Source organism: Equus asinus, chromosome 1, assembly GCF_041296235.1.
Source record: "Equus asinus isolate D_3611 breed Donkey chromosome 1, EquAss-T2T_v2, whole genome shotgun sequence".
Classification (NCBI taxonomy): Eukaryota; Metazoa; Chordata; class Mammalia; order Perissodactyla; family Equidae; genus Equus; species Equus asinus.
The window spans coordinates 21,789,457-21,810,948 of NC_091790.1; the positions used below are offsets into that span (position 1 = coordinate 21,789,457).

Genomic DNA, 21,492 nt, shown 5'->3' on the forward strand with positions numbered 1-21,492 from the left:
AACTTTTTATTGTTATATTGTAGACTCTAACAAGTCCCTGGGCATCCAGGGAAGGAGTTTAACTGGCAGGGCTCCCAGCTCAGGGAAGTTGGTTAGCAAAAGAAACAAAGCTGCTTTCAAGCCTTTTTTTCATGTTATGTGAGAGACAATTTAAATCTTTACTCAGTCCCTGTGCTTTTAACCTGCCCTATTTTTAATAAATAGCCTCTCTGGGAGACCAAGTGATGTTCAAGTTGGAGAAACCAAACCACCAACTGGAAACTCCCAGTGAACTGTGTCCATGAGAACAAAGCAATCACACTGTGAATTCCAATTATTGGGTAATCCCAATGCTGTTTCTTTGTTCCTAAAGAAAAGTTGTTTTTGTTGTTATTGTTCCATAAACCCCCAACTCACCTTTGAAAAACAGACAGAATATATTATTGAGTCCTCCATTAATGCACAAGACTTAGGAGAAAAGATACTAACATTTATCAGCCCAGTCATCACTAGAGAATCAATTTTGATTTTATAATCTACTTATACCCCACTCTTTCATATTTTCTTCCTGCTGACTCCCTTTAAATAAAGACTGGTTACAGAACACAGACTAAAATACTTAGATAACTGATTACTGGCCAGACCACACACACAACTGTGATTTAGCAACTGGCCAACCAGTGCACCTGAGTTATCTTTGTTACTTTGTAACATTCACAACACAGAGGGTTCCTTGTGGACATTGAAAGCCTCCTCAAAGGGTTTCTTAGTTTCCACTCTTTTGTTTAGCCACCATTTTCATTTTGTCCTTACATGTTTGTTTTGACAGTTATATATAACAGTCTTACTTTTTCAAGATATATGTAATAGTATATATAATATAAATAACACACACATATATACATACATACACATTACATATAAATATATGTAAAATATTTATATCTTATTTATAAAATAAATATATGTAAGAAGTGAAACTAAATATTTGGATAGCTTTAGTGCATAGTGTTTCAATACTGTTAATTACAATTTGATATCTGACATTTCCTTTTTTAGATGCATATCAGCAAGTGCAGTTATGAGATCTGCCCTCCATAGCACATTTCTTTTATTTGCTATTTTGAAAGTGTAATATTCTCATCCCAACCATGTTACTTGCTTGTCTCCACCTGATCTAATACATTCCATAAAGTAGATCTTATATTAAGTCTTACTTCATCAGAGTTAAAAAGCACATATTTAAAAAGAGCCATTGTAAAGAGGGACACAAAGCCCAATGGGCCTTTCTTGCCTCACATCATTTGAAATTATTCAGGGTAAAATATACAGAAATATGTTTTGTCAACTTTAAAAGCTAATTTTATTATTTTCACCCTCAAAATGAGTTTATTTGGGAATAGCCAAAAGAATTCCAATTTGGGATATGCATGCTATAGTGAACCACAGGCAAATCCAGACAGCAAAGGAAAGGGGTTTGCTTTTATAATGAAAGAGGAGAGTAAGGATGGTCTGTTCTAAACGAAGTTCATGGGGGGAAAGTAGCAGTTCAGGGTGGCAACAGCTTCTCATTGGCTGAGCTGTGTGTTTCTTATTGGCTGGGCTACTGCCGCGTAGAGAGAGACATCTTCCTTCAGTAGTGAAGTAGTTGTACTTTCTGTCAGAGATTCAAGCTTATGTGTCTTCTTGTTTGAAGTAATTGATGACATATGACAAGGTGTGAGAGCTCCCCCTACAGGTCTTGCCGACTCCAATTGAGTGAAAATCGACAGGAGAACACCGTGACCCAGCTGTTTAATCAGACAAGCTAAGTAGACGACTGTTAGAGTCTGCTTTTCACTTTCTCACTTCTTTAATATTAAGCTCATGGGTGACTATCACTGTTAAGCTCCCTTCCTTGTCAAAGAAAGCCATATGGAAGTCAAAACAACAATATAGGTTCATTTATTTATAAAGAATAAATGTAAAATAATTGTCAAAATGTGTTCCTTTTTATTGAAGTTAGGTAGCAATAAGCATCGTTTGAAATAGTAAGACCATCATTTGAAACCTTCAAATTTATTTTCATTCAAATTTTTTAAGTTGAGAATTTTGAAAGGAAACCAATTCTGGATTCCTTCCTCTCAGAACTTGTTCCACCATAGCTTCTACATTTTTCTTGCTCATTGCAGCACTAGATATTTCATTTTGTGTTATATATATATACAGGGAAAGTTACAAATATGTGGACACTAAACAATATGCTACAGAAAAACCACTGGATCAATGAAGAAATCAAAGGAGAAATCAAAAAATACCTGGAGAAAAATCAAAATGAAAAAAGTTGGTATGGTCCCAACTCTTAGGGGATACAGCACAAGTGGTTCTAAGAGGGAAACTTATAGCAATACAGGCCCACCTCAAAAAAACAAGAAAAACTTCAAAGAAGTGATCTTAAACTACACCTAACAGAACTAGCAAAAGAAGAACAAACAAAGCCAAAAGTCAGCAGAAGGAGGGAAATAAAAATTAGAGCAGAAGTAAATAAAATAGAGAGAAAAAAACAGTTAAAGCATCAATAAAACTAAGTGCTTGTTCTTTGAGAAGATAAATAAAATTGACAAACCCTTAGCCAGACTCACTAATAAAAAAAGAGAGAGAAGCCTCAAAGAAATAAAATTAGAAATGAAAGAGGAGAAATTGCAATGGATACCACAGAAAGGCAAAGGATTATAAGAGAATACTTGGAAAACTGTATTCCTACATATTGGGTAATCTAGAAAAAATAGATAAGTTCTTAGACTCATACAATGTCTCCAAACTGAATCAAGAAGAATTAGAGAATCTGAATAGACCAATCACAAGAAAAGAGATGTGAACAGTAATCAAAAACCTCCCAGAAAACCAAAGTCCAAGACCAGATGACTTCTCTGGAGAATTCTATCAAAGATTTAAAGAAGATTTAACATCTATCCTTCTCAAACTATTCCAAAAAATTAAAGAAGACAGAATGCTTCCTAAATCATTTCATGAAGCCAACATTACCTTGATAACAAAACCAGACAAGGACAAGAAAAAGAAGGAAAATTACAAGCCAATATCACTGATGATCATAGACGCAAAAATCCTCAACAAAATATTTGCAAACCAAATGCAGCAATATACTAAAAGTATCATACACCATGGTCAAGTGGAATTTAAACCAGGGATTCAAGGATGGTTCAACATCTGCAAATCATCCAGCCAGAAAATCACCAAGGAAATGTGGGATTTAAACCATACTTTAGACCAAATTGACTAGAGAGACATCTGTAGAACATTTCTTCCAACAACCACAGAAAACACATTCATCTCAAGTACGCATGGGACAATCTATAGGATATATCATGATATGTGAGGCCAAACAGACTCTAAACAATACATTCTCAAACAAGTAATAGCTCAAAGAAGTAAAAATGGAAATAGATAAAATATCTTGAAACAAATGAAAATGGAAACTCAACATGGCCCACCTATTTGATAATGCCAAAGCAGTTTGAAAAGGATTAGTCTGTCTATTATTAGTCTAAATTCCTTCTGACCAAATTATGACAATAAGCCAGTGAGTTCAGATAACCCTGTGGTAGCAAAGTTGGATTTTTCCCACGTGAAGGCAAACTGCACTTGGCTCATTTCTGAAATTGAGGTAGAGAAGAAAGCATTTGCAAGGTCGATCGCTAAGGACCAGCCTCTTTTACCCTGCTATATTTTCTCTATGGTTGAAACCCTGTCTGGAAGTGCTGAGGCCATGGGCAGTACATTTTTTAAGACTTCATCATCTACTTTTAGTCTTCATGGGCCATCTGCCTTTTTCACAGGCCACATGTGGCTATTGGACAATTTGTTGTTACCGTCTCTCCAGCTTCTCAGATGTCATTAATTAAGGTGGTAAACTCTTTTTGCCTACCTAGTATTCTATATTGTTTTAAGTTAATCACCTGTGTGGGTTCTGACAGTTCAATTGGTTTTCATTTAGCATCCCCAATTAAAACTGGCCTGAGGACTGACTTACACTCCTTTCTCTTTTACAATATTAGGTAGGGAAAGCAATCCCCAGTCAGACAAAATATTTATCCCAATAATTCATTCAGGTAAAGGACAGGTGACTACTTCATACAAAATCTGTTCAAAAACCTCAATGTTTTATCGAACTTTCACCTTAACCCATAAACTGTTGTATCTCCATATCCTCTCAATTTAACCTTAGCCCTTGTTAAGACTTTGCCAACAGGTTTTGGAATCACAGTGAATTAGGTTCCTGTATCAAAACGTCCCAGAAAAATTTCTTCTCCTCCATCTACACATTTTACCCACACATGTGTATATGGCATTTGGTCTCCACTGGGCATGTGGCTGGCAGGCCCTGGCCTCTATGCCAAGCTTTACTTTGATTAATTTTCCTAACCATAGCTCCAGGGAATTGCTGGTCACTTTTCTCATTGTAATCTTTGCCTTCCAGCCTAAATTCATCCAAACTGGGGCCAATAAAGCAGACTTGTTGGATGAACAAAATGAGAACTTCAACAAAGAAATATAAATAATCAAAAAAAATAAATTCTAGAGATGAAGAATACAGTGACTGAGCTGGAAAATTCAACAGAGCTTCAATGACATACTTGAACAAGAAGAAAAAAAAATCAGTGAACTCAAAAAAGTCATTTAAAATTACACAAACATGGCAGCAAAAAGAGAAAAAGAAATGACACAGAGGAAACAAACTCTACAGGTCTTATGTGACCTTTTCCAGCAAAACAATATACACATTATGGGAATTCCAGAAGAAGAAGAGAGAGAGAGAGAAAGGGACAAGAGATCAATTGACAGCAGATATGAATGCCATATGAAAACAATAATGAATGAAAAATTTCCACACTTGGAGAGAGAAATGGACATTCAGGTTCCTGAAGAGTAAAGGACCTCAAATAGGTTGAACCCAAAATGGGCTATTCCAAGATATTTTATAATTAGATTATCAACACTCAAAGACGGAGTATTTTTAAAGTAGCAACAGAGAATGACTTCACATTTAATGAAGTCTTATGGATCCTCCATAAGGCTATCAGAAGTTTCTTAGCAGAAACCTTGTAGCTCAGGAAAAGCTATGATGATATGCTCAAAATGTTGAAAGAAAAAACTGCCACTGAAGAATTATACTTGTCAAAGCTGTCCTTCAGAAATGAAGACATGTAAAGACATTTCCAAAAGAACTAAAGCTGAAGGAGTTCATCACCAATTGACCTGCCTTACAAGAAATGCTCAAGAGAGTTCTTCAAAATAACATTAAAAGACCCTAATTAACAACATAAAACCATATGAATGTATAAAATTCCCCAGTAAAATTAATTATATAGTCAAAGTCAGACTCTGAAATATTGTAATGGTGGTACATAAATCCTTTTCAACTCTGATTTAACAGTTAAAAAGCAAATGTATTCAAAATAACTAAAACTGCAATAATTTGTTAAATACACAATACTCAAAAATGTAAATGTGACTTTATTAACTTAAATTTGAAGGAGGGAGACGTAAAAATATGATGCTTCTATATGCTATCAAGGTTATTAGCTTAAAATAGGATGTTATATTTTATGTAAGCCTCATAACAAACACAAAGACAAAATCTTTAGTAGAAACACAAAGGGTTAAGATTAAATGACCAAAGAATTCCACCATAAAATGTCATCAGATTTTGAAGGAAGATAGCAAGAGAGGAAGAGAGGAACAAAAGAAATCCAAAACAGTCAGAAAACAACTAACGAAATGGCAATAGTAAGTCCTTACCTATCAATAGTTATTTTAATGAGAAATAGATTAAATTCTCCATTAAAAAAAAATAGAGTGCAGGGTTGGCCTGGTGGCATTAAGTTCGTGTGCTCCACTTGAGCAGCCCGGAGTTTGACGTTTCAGATCCCAGGTGTGGACCTATGCACCACTTATCGAGCCATGCTGTGGCAGGAGTGCCACATATAAAGTAGAGGAAGATGGGGGTGGATGTTAGCTCAGGGCCAGTCTTCCTCAGCAAAAAGAGGAGGATTGGCAGCAGTTAGCTCAGGGTTAATCTTCCTCAAAAAAACCAAAAAACATAAAATGGCTGAATATATAAAGAAAGCGAGATTTAATGATATGCTGTGTACAAGAGACTCAGTTTAGCTTTAAGGACACACAGAGACTGAAAGGGTAGGGATGGAAAAAGATTTTTCAAGTAAGTGGTTAACAAAATAGAACAAGCATAGATATACTCATATCAGACCAATTAGATATTAAGCTAAACATTGCCAAAGAGATAAATAAGGTCATTGTATAATGATAAAGAGGTGAACTCATCAAGAAGATATAGCATCTATATATATTTATTCATACAACATGAGCATCTAAATATATAAATATATAAAGCAAATACTAGCAAAACTAAATGGAAAAATAATCAGCAATATAATAATAGAGGATTTTAATATCCCACTCTCATCACTGGATAAAAACCCTGATATAAAATCAATAAGCAAAGACTTGAACAACACTATAGAAAAATGATCTAAAAGATTTATACAGAACATTTCATCCAACTGCAGCAGAATATACATTTTTCACATGTGCATTGAGAACATTCTCCAGAATAAATCAAATGGACCAAAAACCAAATCTCATCAAAGTCAGGAAGATAGAAATTATATTAAGTATCTTTTCCAACCACAATAGTATGAAGCTAGAAATCACTAAAAGCAGGAAAATAAGAAAATTTACAAATGTATGAAAATTAAACACACATTCTTGAATAACTGAAAAAATCAAAGAAGAAATGAAAATGGAAATCATAAAAAATACCTTGGGAAAAAATACAAACACAGCTTACCAAAATTTATGGATTGCAGCAAAAGCAAAACCAAGAAGCAAGTTTAAAAATATAAACACAAACATAAGAAAAGATATAAAATAAACAACATAACATTACAACTCAAGGAACTAGAAAAAGAAGAACAAAGCCAAAAGTTAGCAGAAGGAAGACAATATCAAAAAGTAGAGCAGAGGGGCTGGCCCTGTGGCCAAGTGGTTAAGTTCGTGCACTCTGCTGCAGGCAGCCCAGTGTTTTGCTGGTTTGAATCCTGGGCGCGGACATGGCACTGCTCATCAAACCACACTGAGGCAGCATCCTACATGCCACAACTAGAAGGATCCACAATGAAGAATATACAACTACGTACTGGGGAGCTTTGGGGAGAAAAGGGGGAAAAAATCTTTAAAAAAAAAAGTAGAGCAGAAATTAATGAAGTAGGAAATAGGAAAATAATTTAAAATGTGAACAAAAGTAAGAGTTTTTTGAAATGATTAGTAGAAATGACAAAAATTTAGCTAAATTAACAACAAAAAAAGAGGACCCAAATAAATATAATTAGAAGAGAGGAGATTACAAATGATATCATTAAAATGCAAAGATCATAACTATTATAAATGATTAAATGCCAACAAATTGGACAAACTAGAATAAATGGATAAATTCCTAGAAATATACACCTACCAAGACAGAATCATAAAGAAATAGATCTGAACAGACTGATAATGAGTAAGGAGCTAGAAGCTGTAATCAAACAGCCCAACAAAGAAAAGGTCGAGATCAGTGATCATTGTATCACTGGTGAGTTCTACCTCACAAGTAAAGATGAATTAACATCAATCCTTCTTGAAATTTTTCAAAAATTTGTAAAAGAGAGAACACTCTCGAATTTGTTTTACTAAGCCAGCACTACTCTGATTCTAAAGTGCACTAAAAAATAAGTACAGGCCAATAACTTTGGTATAGTTGCAAAAATTCTCGGCAAAGTACTACCAAGCTGAACTCGGTAGCACACTTAAAGGATCATACATCACTATGAGGTGGCACTTGTCTCTGGGATACAAAAATGGTTCAACATACGCAAATCAATAAATGTGATACACTGCATTTGTAAAATAAAGGGTAAAAATCTTATTCTTCTTCCAATAGATGCAGAAAAATTACTCAAAAAATGTAACTTTCTTTTATAATAAAAGCTATCAACTAATTGTGTAAAGAAATAATGTACTTGAACATAATAAAGTTCATATATGAAAGGTCCATGATTAAAATCATACCCAATAGTGAAAGTTTGAGAGCTTTTCATCTAAAATCATGAACCAGGGAAAGATGCACATCTCCATCACTCCAATTCAACATAGTACTGGTAGTCCTAGCCAGAGCAACTAGTTAGGAAAAAGAAATAAAGGGATCAAAATCATAAAGTTAAAGTAAATTTTTTTCTGTTTGGAGATAACATAATTTTATGTATGAAAATCTTAAAGACTCAAACAAAAAATTCTTAGAATAAATTAACTCAGTAAAGCTGTTGGATGCAAAACCAATCAACATAAAAAAGCCAATTTTATTTCTTTACATTAACACCAAAATATATGAAAAACATATAAAAAACAATCTTATTTATGATATCAAGAAAATACTTAGGAATAAATTTAAGCAAGGAGGCAAAAAGTCTATACACTATAAAGTATAAGAAAAAATATAAGGAAGACACAAACAAATGAAAAGACATCCCATAATCATGGATAAGTGAGTTAATATTGTTAAAATGTCAGTACTTATCCAAAGCCATATATATATTCAATGCAATCTCTATCAAAATTCCAATAGCATTTTTCACAGGAATAGAAAAAGTATCTTACAATTTGTATGGGATCACAAAAGATGCTGAATATTCAAAGCAATTTCCTGAGAAAAAATAACATAGCTGGAAGTATCAGAAATCACTTTCTGATTTTACACTATATTACAAAGCTATGCTAATCAAACCTAGATGGTATTGATATAAAAATAAACATATACAACAATGGAACAGAGTGGAGAGCCCAGATATATACCATGCGTATATGGTCTACTAATTTTTGACAAGGGAGCCAAGAATTCTTAATGAGAAAAGGATTCTCTCTTCAATAAACAGTATTTGAACTACTGGATATTCACACACAATTAAATAAAATTGGACACCTATCTTATACCACTCACAAAAATTAACTGGAAATGGGGGGGAGGGCGGGACCAAGATGGCGGAGTGAGAGGTCTTCTTTGTCTCTCCCCCGTCGAATCTACAACTAATTGGACATTCACCGATTAACAAAGGATATCCAGATAGCATCTCAAGACGCCTAAAAGTCTCGTGCTACTACACATTGGAAGGCGGATGGACTTCCCCCCGGGGAGGAGGTGGAAATAGGTGAAAACTATCCGACCCCTGACCCCCGACCCCCGGACAGCCTAGTTCCTGCAGGAGGCTCTCTTCCAGCAGACTCCCCCATAGCATTGCCACACACCAAGGGCAGGAGTGTGCACTCACCAGAAGAGCGACAGTTGAAACAGTTGACAACACTCCTACCCACAACTCCCAAGATCACACCTAAGCCCAGGGGGAATTCCCCAGGGTCCTGCACCCACCGGCAGGGAAGGCCTCCGCTCGCCATTAGCAGGGAGGCCCCGCCAAGAAGCCAGAACAAAAAGAAGCTCCTGGTGGGCCTGGCACGGCACCAGACCACAAGCTGCCGCTGGGCTCACAGTCTCCAGTGAGTGGCTCAGTGCAGGGGGTGCCCAGACTTCCCATAGACGTACTTGGGACATGGATGGAGCTCCAGCGCCTGGCTCTGCAGCACGGGGGAAGGCTTCGGGGTCCCGCACCTCCATGGCAGGGAAAGCCTCTGCTCACCATTAGCAGGGAGGCCACACCCAGAATCCAGGACAAAGGGAAGCTCCCTGTGGGCAGATCCCCCAGGGTGGCTCCAGACCGCAAGCTGCCACTGGGCTCACGGTCTCCGGCACACAGCTCGGTGCAGGGGGCACCCAGACTTCCCATAGACATGCTTGGGGAGATGGTTGGAGCTCAAGCACCTGGCTCTGTGGCACAGGGGAAGGCTCCAGGGTCCTGCATCTCCCTAGCAGGGAAAGCCTCTGCTCACCATTAGCAGGGAGGCCATGCCCAGAATCTAGGACAAAGGGAAGCTCCCGGTGGGCGGATCCCCTGAGGCAGCTCCAGATGGCAAGCTGCCACTAGGCTCACAGTCTTTGGCACACCGGTCACTGCAGGGGGTGCCCGGACTTCCCGTGGATGTGCTTGGGGACTTGGTGAAGCTCCAACACCCGGCTCTGTGGCCCTGGGGGTCACTCCAAGGTTCCGCACCCCCCCAGCAGGGAGGGCCTCTGCTCGCCATTGGCAGGGAGGCCCCACCCAGCATTCAGAACACCAGGAAGCTCCCTAGAGCAGAATTCCCCATAAGGCAGTGGCTTACAAGCCACTGCCAGGCCCATGGACTCTGGCCGTGTCCCAGACAAGGCAAGGGGCTTCCAGAGATCCCGTGAGAGTGAAGTGGGGTAGAGTAGAGCTCCAGGGAAACAGCTACATAGCCCAGGGGGGAGCTCCAGGTTCTTACAGCAGCCTCAGTGAAAGCCTCTGCACAGCACTAGTGGAGAGGTCCTGACTGGCAATTGCAAGGTGGGAAGGCCCTGGGGCAAAAGCAGCACAGCTAGGTGAGCTAATGACAGACTGCAGAAAATACCCATCGCTCTTCTGGGACCTATAGTGGACAAGTGTGATCTGGTGGGCTCTGTTAGGAACAAATCGGAGATTATAGGTGATCCTGCTCCTGGGTGATGGGAAAGCCCACAACACTGCTGCAGACCACAAGGAGGGTGCGCATCTAAGTGGGCTGCAGCAGTAGGCACCAGCAGCCTGAGGCCCCCTTACGATTGCCCCCACAACTGACGAGGGACCCCACAGGACGACTGTGACTACAAGGAGGGGTCCAGGCCCAGTCAGTAACAGCTGACAGGCTTCCCGGTTGGGGCAGTCTAAACAGCTGCCCCCCCCAACACACACACCAGTCGCAACAAATGGAAGCAGCGACTAAACTCTATTGCTATATGGAGGCACAAATCCACGCCATCAAGCAGTATGAAAAAATATATTAAATCTCCAGAACAGAAGGAAAATGATAAGCACCCAGAAAACAATCCCAAAGACAATGAAATCTATAACCTAAATGACGATGATTTCAAAACTGCCATTATGAAAAAACTCAGTGACCTAAAAGAGAATTCAGATAGACAACTCAATGAGTTCAGGCACTATGTCACAAAAGAGCTTGATACTATAAAGAAGAACCAATTAGAAATATTGGAGATGAAGAACACAACAGAGGAGATTAAGAAAAATCTGGACTCTCTGAACAGTAGGGCCGATAATTTGGAGGACAGAATTAGCAATTTGGAGGATAGGAATATAGAAATGCTGCAGACAGAGGAAGAGAGAGAACTAAGACTAAAAAGAAATGAAGAAACTCTCCGAGAATTATCTGACTCAATTAGGAGACGCAACATAAGGATTATAGGGATACCAGAGGGAGAAGAGAGGGAGAAGGGGGCAGAAGGCCTGATCAAAGAAATAATAGCTGAGAACTTTCCAAACTTGGGAAGAGAGATGGAACTTCATGTGACAGAAGCCAATAGATCTCCACACTTTATTAACGCAAGAAGACCAACCTCAAGGCATATAGTAGTGAAACTAGCAAAAGTCAACAACAAAGAGAAAATACTAAGGGCAGCCAGGCAGAAGAAAATAACTTACAAAGGAAACGCCATAAGGCTATCAGATTTCTCAGGAGAGACCTTACAGGCTAGAAGAGATTGGAATGAAATATTCAAAACTCTGAAGGACAAAAACCTGCAGCCAAGAATACTCGACCCAGCAAAAATAGCCTTCAAATATCATGGAGAAATAAAAACTTTCCCAGATAAACAAAAGTTAAGGGAGTTCATCACCACAAAACCTCCTCTTCAAGAATTGCTCAGGAAGAAACTCATTCCTGAAAAATCAATAAAAGGAAAGGGGTTACAAAATCCAGAACAAAGGAGATAAGCAGAAGGACAATAACACAAAGTAACAGCTCTCCATCAGGACAAAATGCAAAAGAACCGGAAAACAAGTGAAAAAATGGCAACAGTAGGCCCCCACGTTTCAATAATCACACTAAAAGTGAATGGATTGAACTCTCCAATCAAAAGGCACAGAGTGGCAGGATGGATAAAAGAACAAGATCCAACAATATGCAGCCTCCAGGAAACACACCTCAGTCCCAAAGACAAACACAGACTCAAAGTGAAGGGATGGAAGACAATACTCCAAGCTAATAATGAACAAAACAAAGCAGGTGTTGCCATACTTATATCAGACAAAGTAGACTTCAAAGCAAAACAGATAAAGAAAGACAAAGAGGGGCAGTATATAATGATAAAAGTGACGCTCCACCAAGATGACATAACACTTATAAATATATACGCACCTAACACAGGAGCACCAAAATTCGTAAAGAAACTATTAACAAAACTAAAAGGAGACATCAACAGCAATACAATAATAGTAGGGGACCTCAACACCCCATTAACACCAATGGACAGACCATCCAGACAGAAAATCAACAAGGAAATTATAGAATTAAATGAAAATTAGATCAGATGGACCTAATAGATATATATAGGACACTTCATCCAAAAACAGCAGGTTACACGCTCTTCTCAAACGCGCATGGAACATTCTCAAGGATAGACCATATCTTGGGAAATAAAGCAAGCATCAATATGTTCAAGAGGGTTGAAATAATATCAAGCATCTTTTCTGATCATAATGCTATGAAAATAGAAATCAACTACAAGAATAAAGCTGGGAAAGGGCCAAAAATGTGGAGACTAAACAACATGCTACTGAACAAACAATGGATTATTGAGGAAATTAAAGAAGAAATCAAATATTATCTGGAGACAAATGAAAATGAAAACACACTGTACCAAATTATTTGGGACGCAGCAAAGGCAGTCCTAAGAGGGAAATTCATTGCAATACAGGCTCACCTCAATAAGCAAGAAAAATCTGCCATAAACAACCTCAAACGACACCTAACGGAATTAGAAAAAGATGAACAAACAAAGCCAAAGTCAGTAGAAGGAGGGAAATAATAAAAATTAGAGCAGAAATAAATGATATTGAAACAAAAAAGACAGTAGAAAGGATCAATGAAACAAAGAGTTGGTTCTTCAAAAAATTAACAAAATCGACAAACCCTTAGCCAGAGTCACTAAAAAAAAGAGAGAGGTCTCAAATAAACAAAATTAGAAACGAGAGAGGAGAAATCACAACAGATACCAAAGAAATACAAAGCATCCTAAGAGAATACTATGAAAAACTATATGCCAACAAACTGAACAACCTAGAAGAAATGGATAAATTTCTAGACTCATACAACCTCCCCAAACTGAATCAGGAAGAAATAGAGAATCTGAAGAGACCAATCACAAGTAAAGAAATAGAAACAGTAATCAAAAACCTCCCCAAAAATAAGAGTCCAGGACCAGACGGCTTCTCTGGAGAATTCTACCAAACATTCAAGGAAGATTTAATACCTATCCTGCTCAAACTATTCCAGAAAATTGAGGAAGATGGAGCACTCCCTAATACATTCTATGAAGCCAACATCACCCTGAGCCCCAAAACTGACAAGGACAACACAAAGAAGGAAAACTACAGGCCAATATCACTGATGAACATAGATGCAAAAATCCTCAACAAAATTTTGGCAAACCGAATACAGCAATTCATCAAAAAGATTATACACCATGATCAATGGGATTTATACGAGGGACACAGGGATGGTTCAACATCCCCAAGTCAATCAACGTGATTCACTACATAAACAATATGAGAAACAAAAACCACATGATCATCTCAATAGATGCAGAGAAAGCATTCGACAAGATCCAACATCATTTATGATAAAAACCCTCAATAATATAGGTATAGAAGGAAAGTACCTCAACATAATAAAGGCCATATATGACAAACCCACAGCCAACATCATACTCAATGGACACAAACTGAAACCCATCCCTCTCAGAACAGGAACAAGACAAGGGTGCCCACTTTCACCACTCTTATTCAACATAGTACTGGAGGTTTTTGCCAGAGCAATTCGGCAGGAAAAAGAAATAGAAGGAATCCAAATAGGCAACGAAGAAGTAAAACTCTCGCTGTTTGCAGACGACATGATCTTATATATAGAAAACACCAAAGAATCCATAGAAAAGCTATTAGAAACAATCAACAACTACAGCAAAGTTAAAATCAACATACATAAATCAGTTGCATTTCTATATGCTAACAATGAACTAACAGAAAAAGATCTCAAGAACTCAATCCTATTCACGATCGCAACAAAAAGAATAAAGTACCTTGGGATAAATTTAACCAAGGAAGTGAAAGATCTATACAACGAAAACTACAAGACCTTCTTGAAAGAAATCGATGACGACATAAAGAGATGGAAAGACATTCCATGCACATGGATTGGAAGAATAAACATAGTTAAAATGTCCATACTACCTAAAGCAATCTACAGATTCAATGCTATCCCAATCAGAATTCCACTGTCATTCTTTACAGAAATTGAACAAAGAATCCTAAAATTCATATGGGGCAACAAAAGACCCCGAATTGCTAAAGCAATCCTGAGAAAGAAGAACAAATTTGGAGGCATCACAATCCCTGACTTCAAAACATACTACAAAGCCACAGTAATCAAAACAGCATGGTACTGGTACAAAAACAGATGCACAGATCAATGGAACAGAATTGAAAGCCCAGAAATAAAACCACACATCTATGGACAGCTAATCTTTGACAAAGGAGCTGAGGGCCTGCAATGGAGGGAAGAAAGTCTCTTCAACAAATGGTGCTGGGAAAACTGGACAGCCACATGTAAAAGAATGAAAATCAACCATTCTTTTTCACCATTTACTAAAATAAACTCAAAATGGATTAAAGACCTAAAGATTAGGCCTGAAACAATAAGTCTTCTAGAAGAGAATATCGGCAGTACACTCTTTGACATCAGCTTCAAAAGAATCTTTTCAGACACCATAACCCCTCACATGAGGGAAACAATAGAAAGAATAAACAAATAGGACTTCATCAGGCTAAAGAGCTTCTTCAAGGCAAGGGAAAACAGGATTGAAACACAAAAACAGCCCACTAATTGGGAAAAAATATTCACAAATTATTTATCTGACAAAGGGTTAATCTCCATAACATACAAAGAACTCACACAACTCAACAATAAAAAATCAAACAACCCAATTAGAAAATGGGCAGGGGACATGAACAATCATTTCTCCAAGAAGATATACAGATGGCCAATAGACACATGAAAAGATGCTCATCATCACTAATCATCAGGGAAATGCAAATCAAAACTACACTAAGATATCACCTTACACCTGTTAGAATGGCAAAAATATCCAAAACCAAGAGTGACAAACGTTGGAGAGGCTGTGGAGAAAAAGGAACCCTCATACACTGTTGGTGGGAATGCAAAGTGGTGCAGCCACTATGGAAAACAGTATGGAGATTCCTCAAAATTTAAGAATAGGAATACCTTATGACCCAGCCATCCCACTACTGGGTATCTATCCTAAGAACCTGAAATCAGCAATTCCAGAAGTTCCATGCACCCCTATCTTCATTGCAGCATTATTCACAATAGCCAAGTCATGGAACCAACCTAAGTGCCCAGCAACTGATGATTGGATAAAGAAGATAAGGTATATATATATATACACAATGGAATACTACTCAGCCATAAAAAAGGACAAAGTCGTCCCATTCACAACAACATGGATAGACCTTGAGAGTATTATGTTGAATGAAATAAGTTAGAGAGAGAAAGACAAACTCTGTGTGACTCCACTCATAGGTGGTAGTTAGCATATGGACAAAGAGAACTTATTGATGTTTGCCAGGGGAAAGGAGGGTGGGGGGAGGGCAGTAGGGGTGAAGTGATGTACCTACAACATGACTAATAATAATGTACAACTGTAATTTCACAAGGATGTTAACTTTTATAACCTTAATAAAAAATAAATTAAAAACTACAAAAACTTTCAGTAAAAAAAAAAAAGGTTAACTGGAAATGGATGAAAGAATTTGATGTAACACCTGAAACCATAAAACTCTCAGAAGAGAAGGTCTTAGAAGACCTCAACGTTGGTTCTGAAATTGATATTTCTGGACATGACCCAAAAAGCACAAGCAAAATAATTAAAAATCAACAAGTAGGATGACATAAAACTAAAAACCTTCTTCACAATAAAATAATCAAGAAAATGAAAAGATAACATACTAAAAAAATAACATGTTTGCAAATATGTGATGAGAGGTTAATATCCAAAAAGCATATGGAATTCCTACAATTTAATAGCAAAAATACAAATAACTTGATTTTAAAAACAGACAAAGGACATCTTTCCAATAAAGACATACAAATGACCAAAAAATACATGGGAAGATGCTTGATGTCACTAATCACCAGGGAAATTCGTATCAAAACCACAATGGGATCACCTCGCATCTGTTAGAATGACAATCGTCAAAAAGACCAGAGATAACAATGTTGCTGAGGGTGTGAAGAAAAGGCAGTCTTGTGCACTGTTGTTGGTAATGTAAATTGGTACAGCCACTGTGGAAAACTGTATGGAGATTCTTCAAATAATTAAAAATAGAACTACCATATGATAAAACAACCCAACTTATGGGTATATACCCAAATAAAATGAAATCAGAATCTCAAAGAGATATCTGCACATCCATGTTCATTGCAGCATTACTCACAATAGCAAACACCTGCAAACTACCTGTTTGATATATATATATATATATATATAGAGAGAGAGAGAGAGAGAGAGAGAGAGAGAGAGAGAGATACACAGTGGAATATTACTAAGCCATAATAAAGAAAGAAACCCATGCATTTGTGACACACTGATTGACTTTGTGGGTACTATGCTAAATGGAAAATCAGAGTAAGAAAAATACTATATGATCTCACTTATATGTGGGATCTCAAAAAGCAATATGGATGAATCTCCAAAATATAGTATTGAGTGAAATAAGCATGGCATAATTAATGATGACATGTTCAAACAATGGTTAGCTTCCTAGAGTTTTTGATTAGGAAAAAGCAAAAGGAAGACTCCAAGAGTACTAGAAATATGAAACATTCTAAATTTTGATCTTTGTTGTAGTTACATAAGCATATGCATATATGTAAAATTCATAAGCTGTATGCTTGAGATTTGTATTAACTGCATTAACTAAAAACTATATCAGCTGTAAGCAAATTATACCTTGAAGATGATATATTCAAGGTAACACCCTACTTCAAATTTTCTTACTATTCATGCTTTTGTATATGCAGCCTCTACATGATAGTCCTTTATTTTTATACATCTATAGAAAACATATCAGGAGTACCTTTTGAAAATTTTCTATAGAAACATTTATTTAAAAACTAAGATTAAAAACTGTGAAAATCAATCAAAACAGTAAAGAGACATAGAATTTCCAAAACTATTTTGAAATTTTCTTTTTAATTTTGATTTCATATTTAATTTCACTATGATCAGATAACAGGTCTATATTATTTCTCTGAAATGTATTGTTATTTTTACAGGCATCTGGTCAATTTTTATTAATGTCTTATATTTGCTTGGAGATAATGCCATTCTGTTATTGTTTCTTTTGTTTGTTTGAGTTTCTTCCTATAGATCATGCTGAACAGTTGTCTTGTTGAAATATTTTATTCTTACCAAGTTTTATGGACTTAATATACAATTTTTTCTAATCAATATATTTTAAAATCTATTTTTCGGACGGCAAATTAATCTAAGACAAATAACGAAATTTTCATGACTGCACTTATTTGTGTCAATTTCACTCATTTTAAGAGAACAAAAACACATTGATGGCATAATTGACAGAATATTAGCAATTATGTTCCTTGTTTTCATCCTAACACAGGGCAAGGAGAATGATAAACAAGGCAAGCAAACTCGTAGTCTTCAACAGATGGCTACTCTCTTCTGACGTCAATTCCTTCTAGAAGTGTAGAGTTTCCTGAATAATCTCTCCAGACCTGGACCCAGGATCTACGTGCATTGGTTAAGGTCCTACCACAAATATGCACATGATATTGGTACTTGCATCTCTACCTGAAGCTGGAAATTTCCTACATTGCGCTAAAAATTTGTGTTGGAATTGAGGTGGACTTGAAATGCCATTTTAAGTCTCAGAAACTCATATCGCAGATTTATTGTCCCTGGAAGCTTTCTCTGGAGTTAGTTTTTTTGTATGTTTAAAACTTTATTTCTTACATTGGTGCAATTATAGAAAATTTAGGCTCCATCATAAAATTATCTAAGCTAACTTGTTATGCAGTTTCTGATTATAATTTGGCTTTGATGACCACTGCTTTCTGCCATATCTATCTGTATCTTCTCTGGCTTGTGTCTTTATCTAACAAATAGGAAAAATAGCCTTGTTTCTTCTCTTTTCAAAGTCTCCAACCCTGGAGGAGTGCCTCATATTTTGCATGATAAATAGTTCTAGTTATCTGGACATTTGCAGATGTGAGGTGACCCATGTAACCTAAAGAAAGATGGCTGACTCTTACTCAGGTTTGCTCGCTCATTATTATCAAGTACTCCATTAAGACTAAGCATGTTTATGCATCTGAATTCATATCCATGGACCCCATATCCATCATAAATCAACATAACATTTAAGCATCATGAACACCATCAGTTCAAAGAAAGAATTTAGTCATAGTGTACTTTAAAACAGATTGACCGTTGCAATTACGACTAGAGCTTGGGGAAAGATATACATTACTTGAATGAAAATTTACAGGAATTAAAAAGGTTTACCTTCAAAATCCGAATAAAACAGACTGTGAAAGACTGTTTAAAACAATAGTGAAAATATAACACATATTTCAGTTGTGCACTTTTCCCTTTGCTGTGGGCCTGCATTTTAAATTATAGCTAAAGAGTAGTATTCTCGTTAGTCTTTGGTGGAGTTCCTATATTTAATTTTTAGAAATGCATGGAGCAAAGCCATAGAAAACATAGTGTTTAAAATATATTACTGGACAGAAATAAATATACCAACTTAAAGGACAAGCTTAGGAGTCACATTTTAACATTTATTTGCTGTGTGATACTGAGAACAATATTTAATTTTCCATGCCTCCACTTTCTCATTTAGAAGATGGGTGTCAAAGTACTTATATCATACAGTTATTAATAGGATGCAAAATAATGTAAAAGAAAATTGCTTAGTGTAGAGCATAACAAATAGTAATTGCTCAAGAAATAGTATTTCTTAGTATGGTAGTCTCATGTAATTCTTAACAACTTCCTATTATACTGATCAATGAATTTAACTTTCCCTTCACGCATTACTAAAGGAGACAGAATTACAACATGTTTAAATGTTAATGACTTCAGGAAATTAGACTCATTTAGCATTGTATACTCTTGAAGAGTGAGACTAAGTTTGCTGGCATTTTAGATTCGCACATTTCCCCCACCACCTTTTCAAGGCACCCTTGACCTCACTGTTCCTCAGACTGTAGATGAGGGGGTTCAGCAAAGGGGTGAAGATAGTGTAGAATGCTGACACAAACTTATCGTGGTTAGCTGACCTGTAGGATTTGGGTCTCATGTAAATAAAAATAGCAGCTCCATAGAAGAGTCCCACCACAGCCAAATGTGAGGAGCAGGTGGCAAAAGCCTTCTGGCGAGCTTCTCTAGAACGCATCTGGAGAACAGCAGAGAGGATAAAACTATAAGAGGTCAGGATGAGGGAAAAGGGGACCAGAAGCATTAACACACAGCAGATGTACATTATGTTTTCGAAGACTGATGTGTCAGCACAAGCCAAGCGCACCAGCATGGGGGCCTCACAGAAGAAATGATCGATCTCATGTGCGCTGCAAAATGGGAAGCTCAGGGTAGCAGCAGCCTGCATGAGCCCATCAGCTGCCCCCAGGAACCAAGACCCCAAAGTCATTCTCAGGCATAATTGCCAACCCATGAGGACAGGGTATCGCAGTGGATGGCAAACAGCCACGTAGCGGTCATAGGACATGGCTGCTAACAGGAAGCACTCACCCCCTCCCAGAGTGAGCGACACAAAGATCTGCAACCCGCAGCCAGCAGGGGAGATGGACTTCTTGCCAGTCAAGTAGTCAGCAGCCATTTTGGGCACGATGGTGGCAACCAGCATCACATCCATGAGGGAGAGTTGGCTCAGTAGGAAGTACATGGGTGTGTGGAGCCGGAGGTCCCAGTAAATCAGGAGAAGAATGAGGGCATTGCCCACAAAAGAAGCAATGGCCATTGTCAGCACCACCATGAAGAGAAAGAGGTGGGGTCCAGTGTGTTTAAAGAGTCCTAGAAGAATGAAGTCTGATGTTGTGTTTCTCTTCTCCATGATTCCTTCTGCTATGATTCTGCAAATGGAAAAGTAGAGAAGGAAGGGACTTTCATCATCTAACAACCTTAGTTTGACTTCATAACTTCTGGACATGTGCTGGATATGGAACGCAGGGTCCTGATTCAAAGCCCTACATCCCAGTTAAGATGGTTCTTCTTGACCTACCATCCTACGTGTCCGTAGCTCAAACTTTTAATGTTTTGAAAAAGGTTAATCTATATATTTCACACGAGGATATATTGGTTGATTGATATAATAGATCAAAACAGATCAAAGTAGAAAAACTGTCAAGGACTATAAAATTGTAAATAGTCACTTTGGTTATTTTTATATTATTTAATTATTATTATTATTGTGTGTCTTGAAACCAAAATTAATCAGTTGAGAAAATAAACTCTCATTTAAAAGTTTGTCATTTACATTTGTTTGTGTCATAGATGAATCTTTTCAAATTTTGGAAATTTTAACATACTCAAATTAGCTCTTTTTTTAATAAACAAAAAATTACTGTTGTTTCACTGTGGGTTACAAAGACCACAGAAGGGAACAGATGAGTATAAGTAAAACAAAATTTCCCCACTGAAGGAACATAATATCCCCAATAATTGATGAAAATATTATTACTTCCTCTCATTAAATATTTTTACTTACCTGATTTTTAAAATGAAGCTATTCTAGTTCATTACACCCTGCTCCAAAACCTTCAGTCTATTTCCGTCACACTTGGAATAAAATGCACATTTATTTCCCCAGCCCACTAGGACTTGGAGCCATGCCATACACATCATTTCACCACACAATGTACTGCTATGGAGACTTGCAATGACCAGCTGAGTATGAAAGGCAAGCGTGAGAGGATCTTTGAAGTCAATAAATGCTGGGAGAGAATAGCAATAACTATAATAATGAGTAAGGTGATTAAAAAGAAAAAGGAAGCAATTTTAAAACAATCTTATTACTATGAAGCATAATTATTAGTCACAAGTAAAGTATAAATATATCTGAAAAGGAAAAAAATAATTTAAAAATGCCTAAATTTGATGTTTGGGCTATCTTCTGAGGATAGTTGTTTAATATTTTACAAAAGAGATCTATTTTCTTAGGA

General features: G+C 37.1%; 1 protein-coding gene across 1 annotated transcript; it reads right to left on the reverse strand.

The window, feature by feature from the left end:
- Window positions 1-19,439: 19,439 nt before the first annotated feature.
- LOC106827772 (olfactory receptor 2T33-like) lies at window positions 19,440-20,384 on the reverse strand. Its single transcript, XM_014835841.3, has one exon. It carries the CDS (start codon window positions 20,382-20,384, stop codon window positions 19,440-19,442), a length of 945 nt encoding a protein of 314 aa, XP_014691327.3.
- Window positions 20,385-21,492: the final 1,108 nt, after the last annotated feature.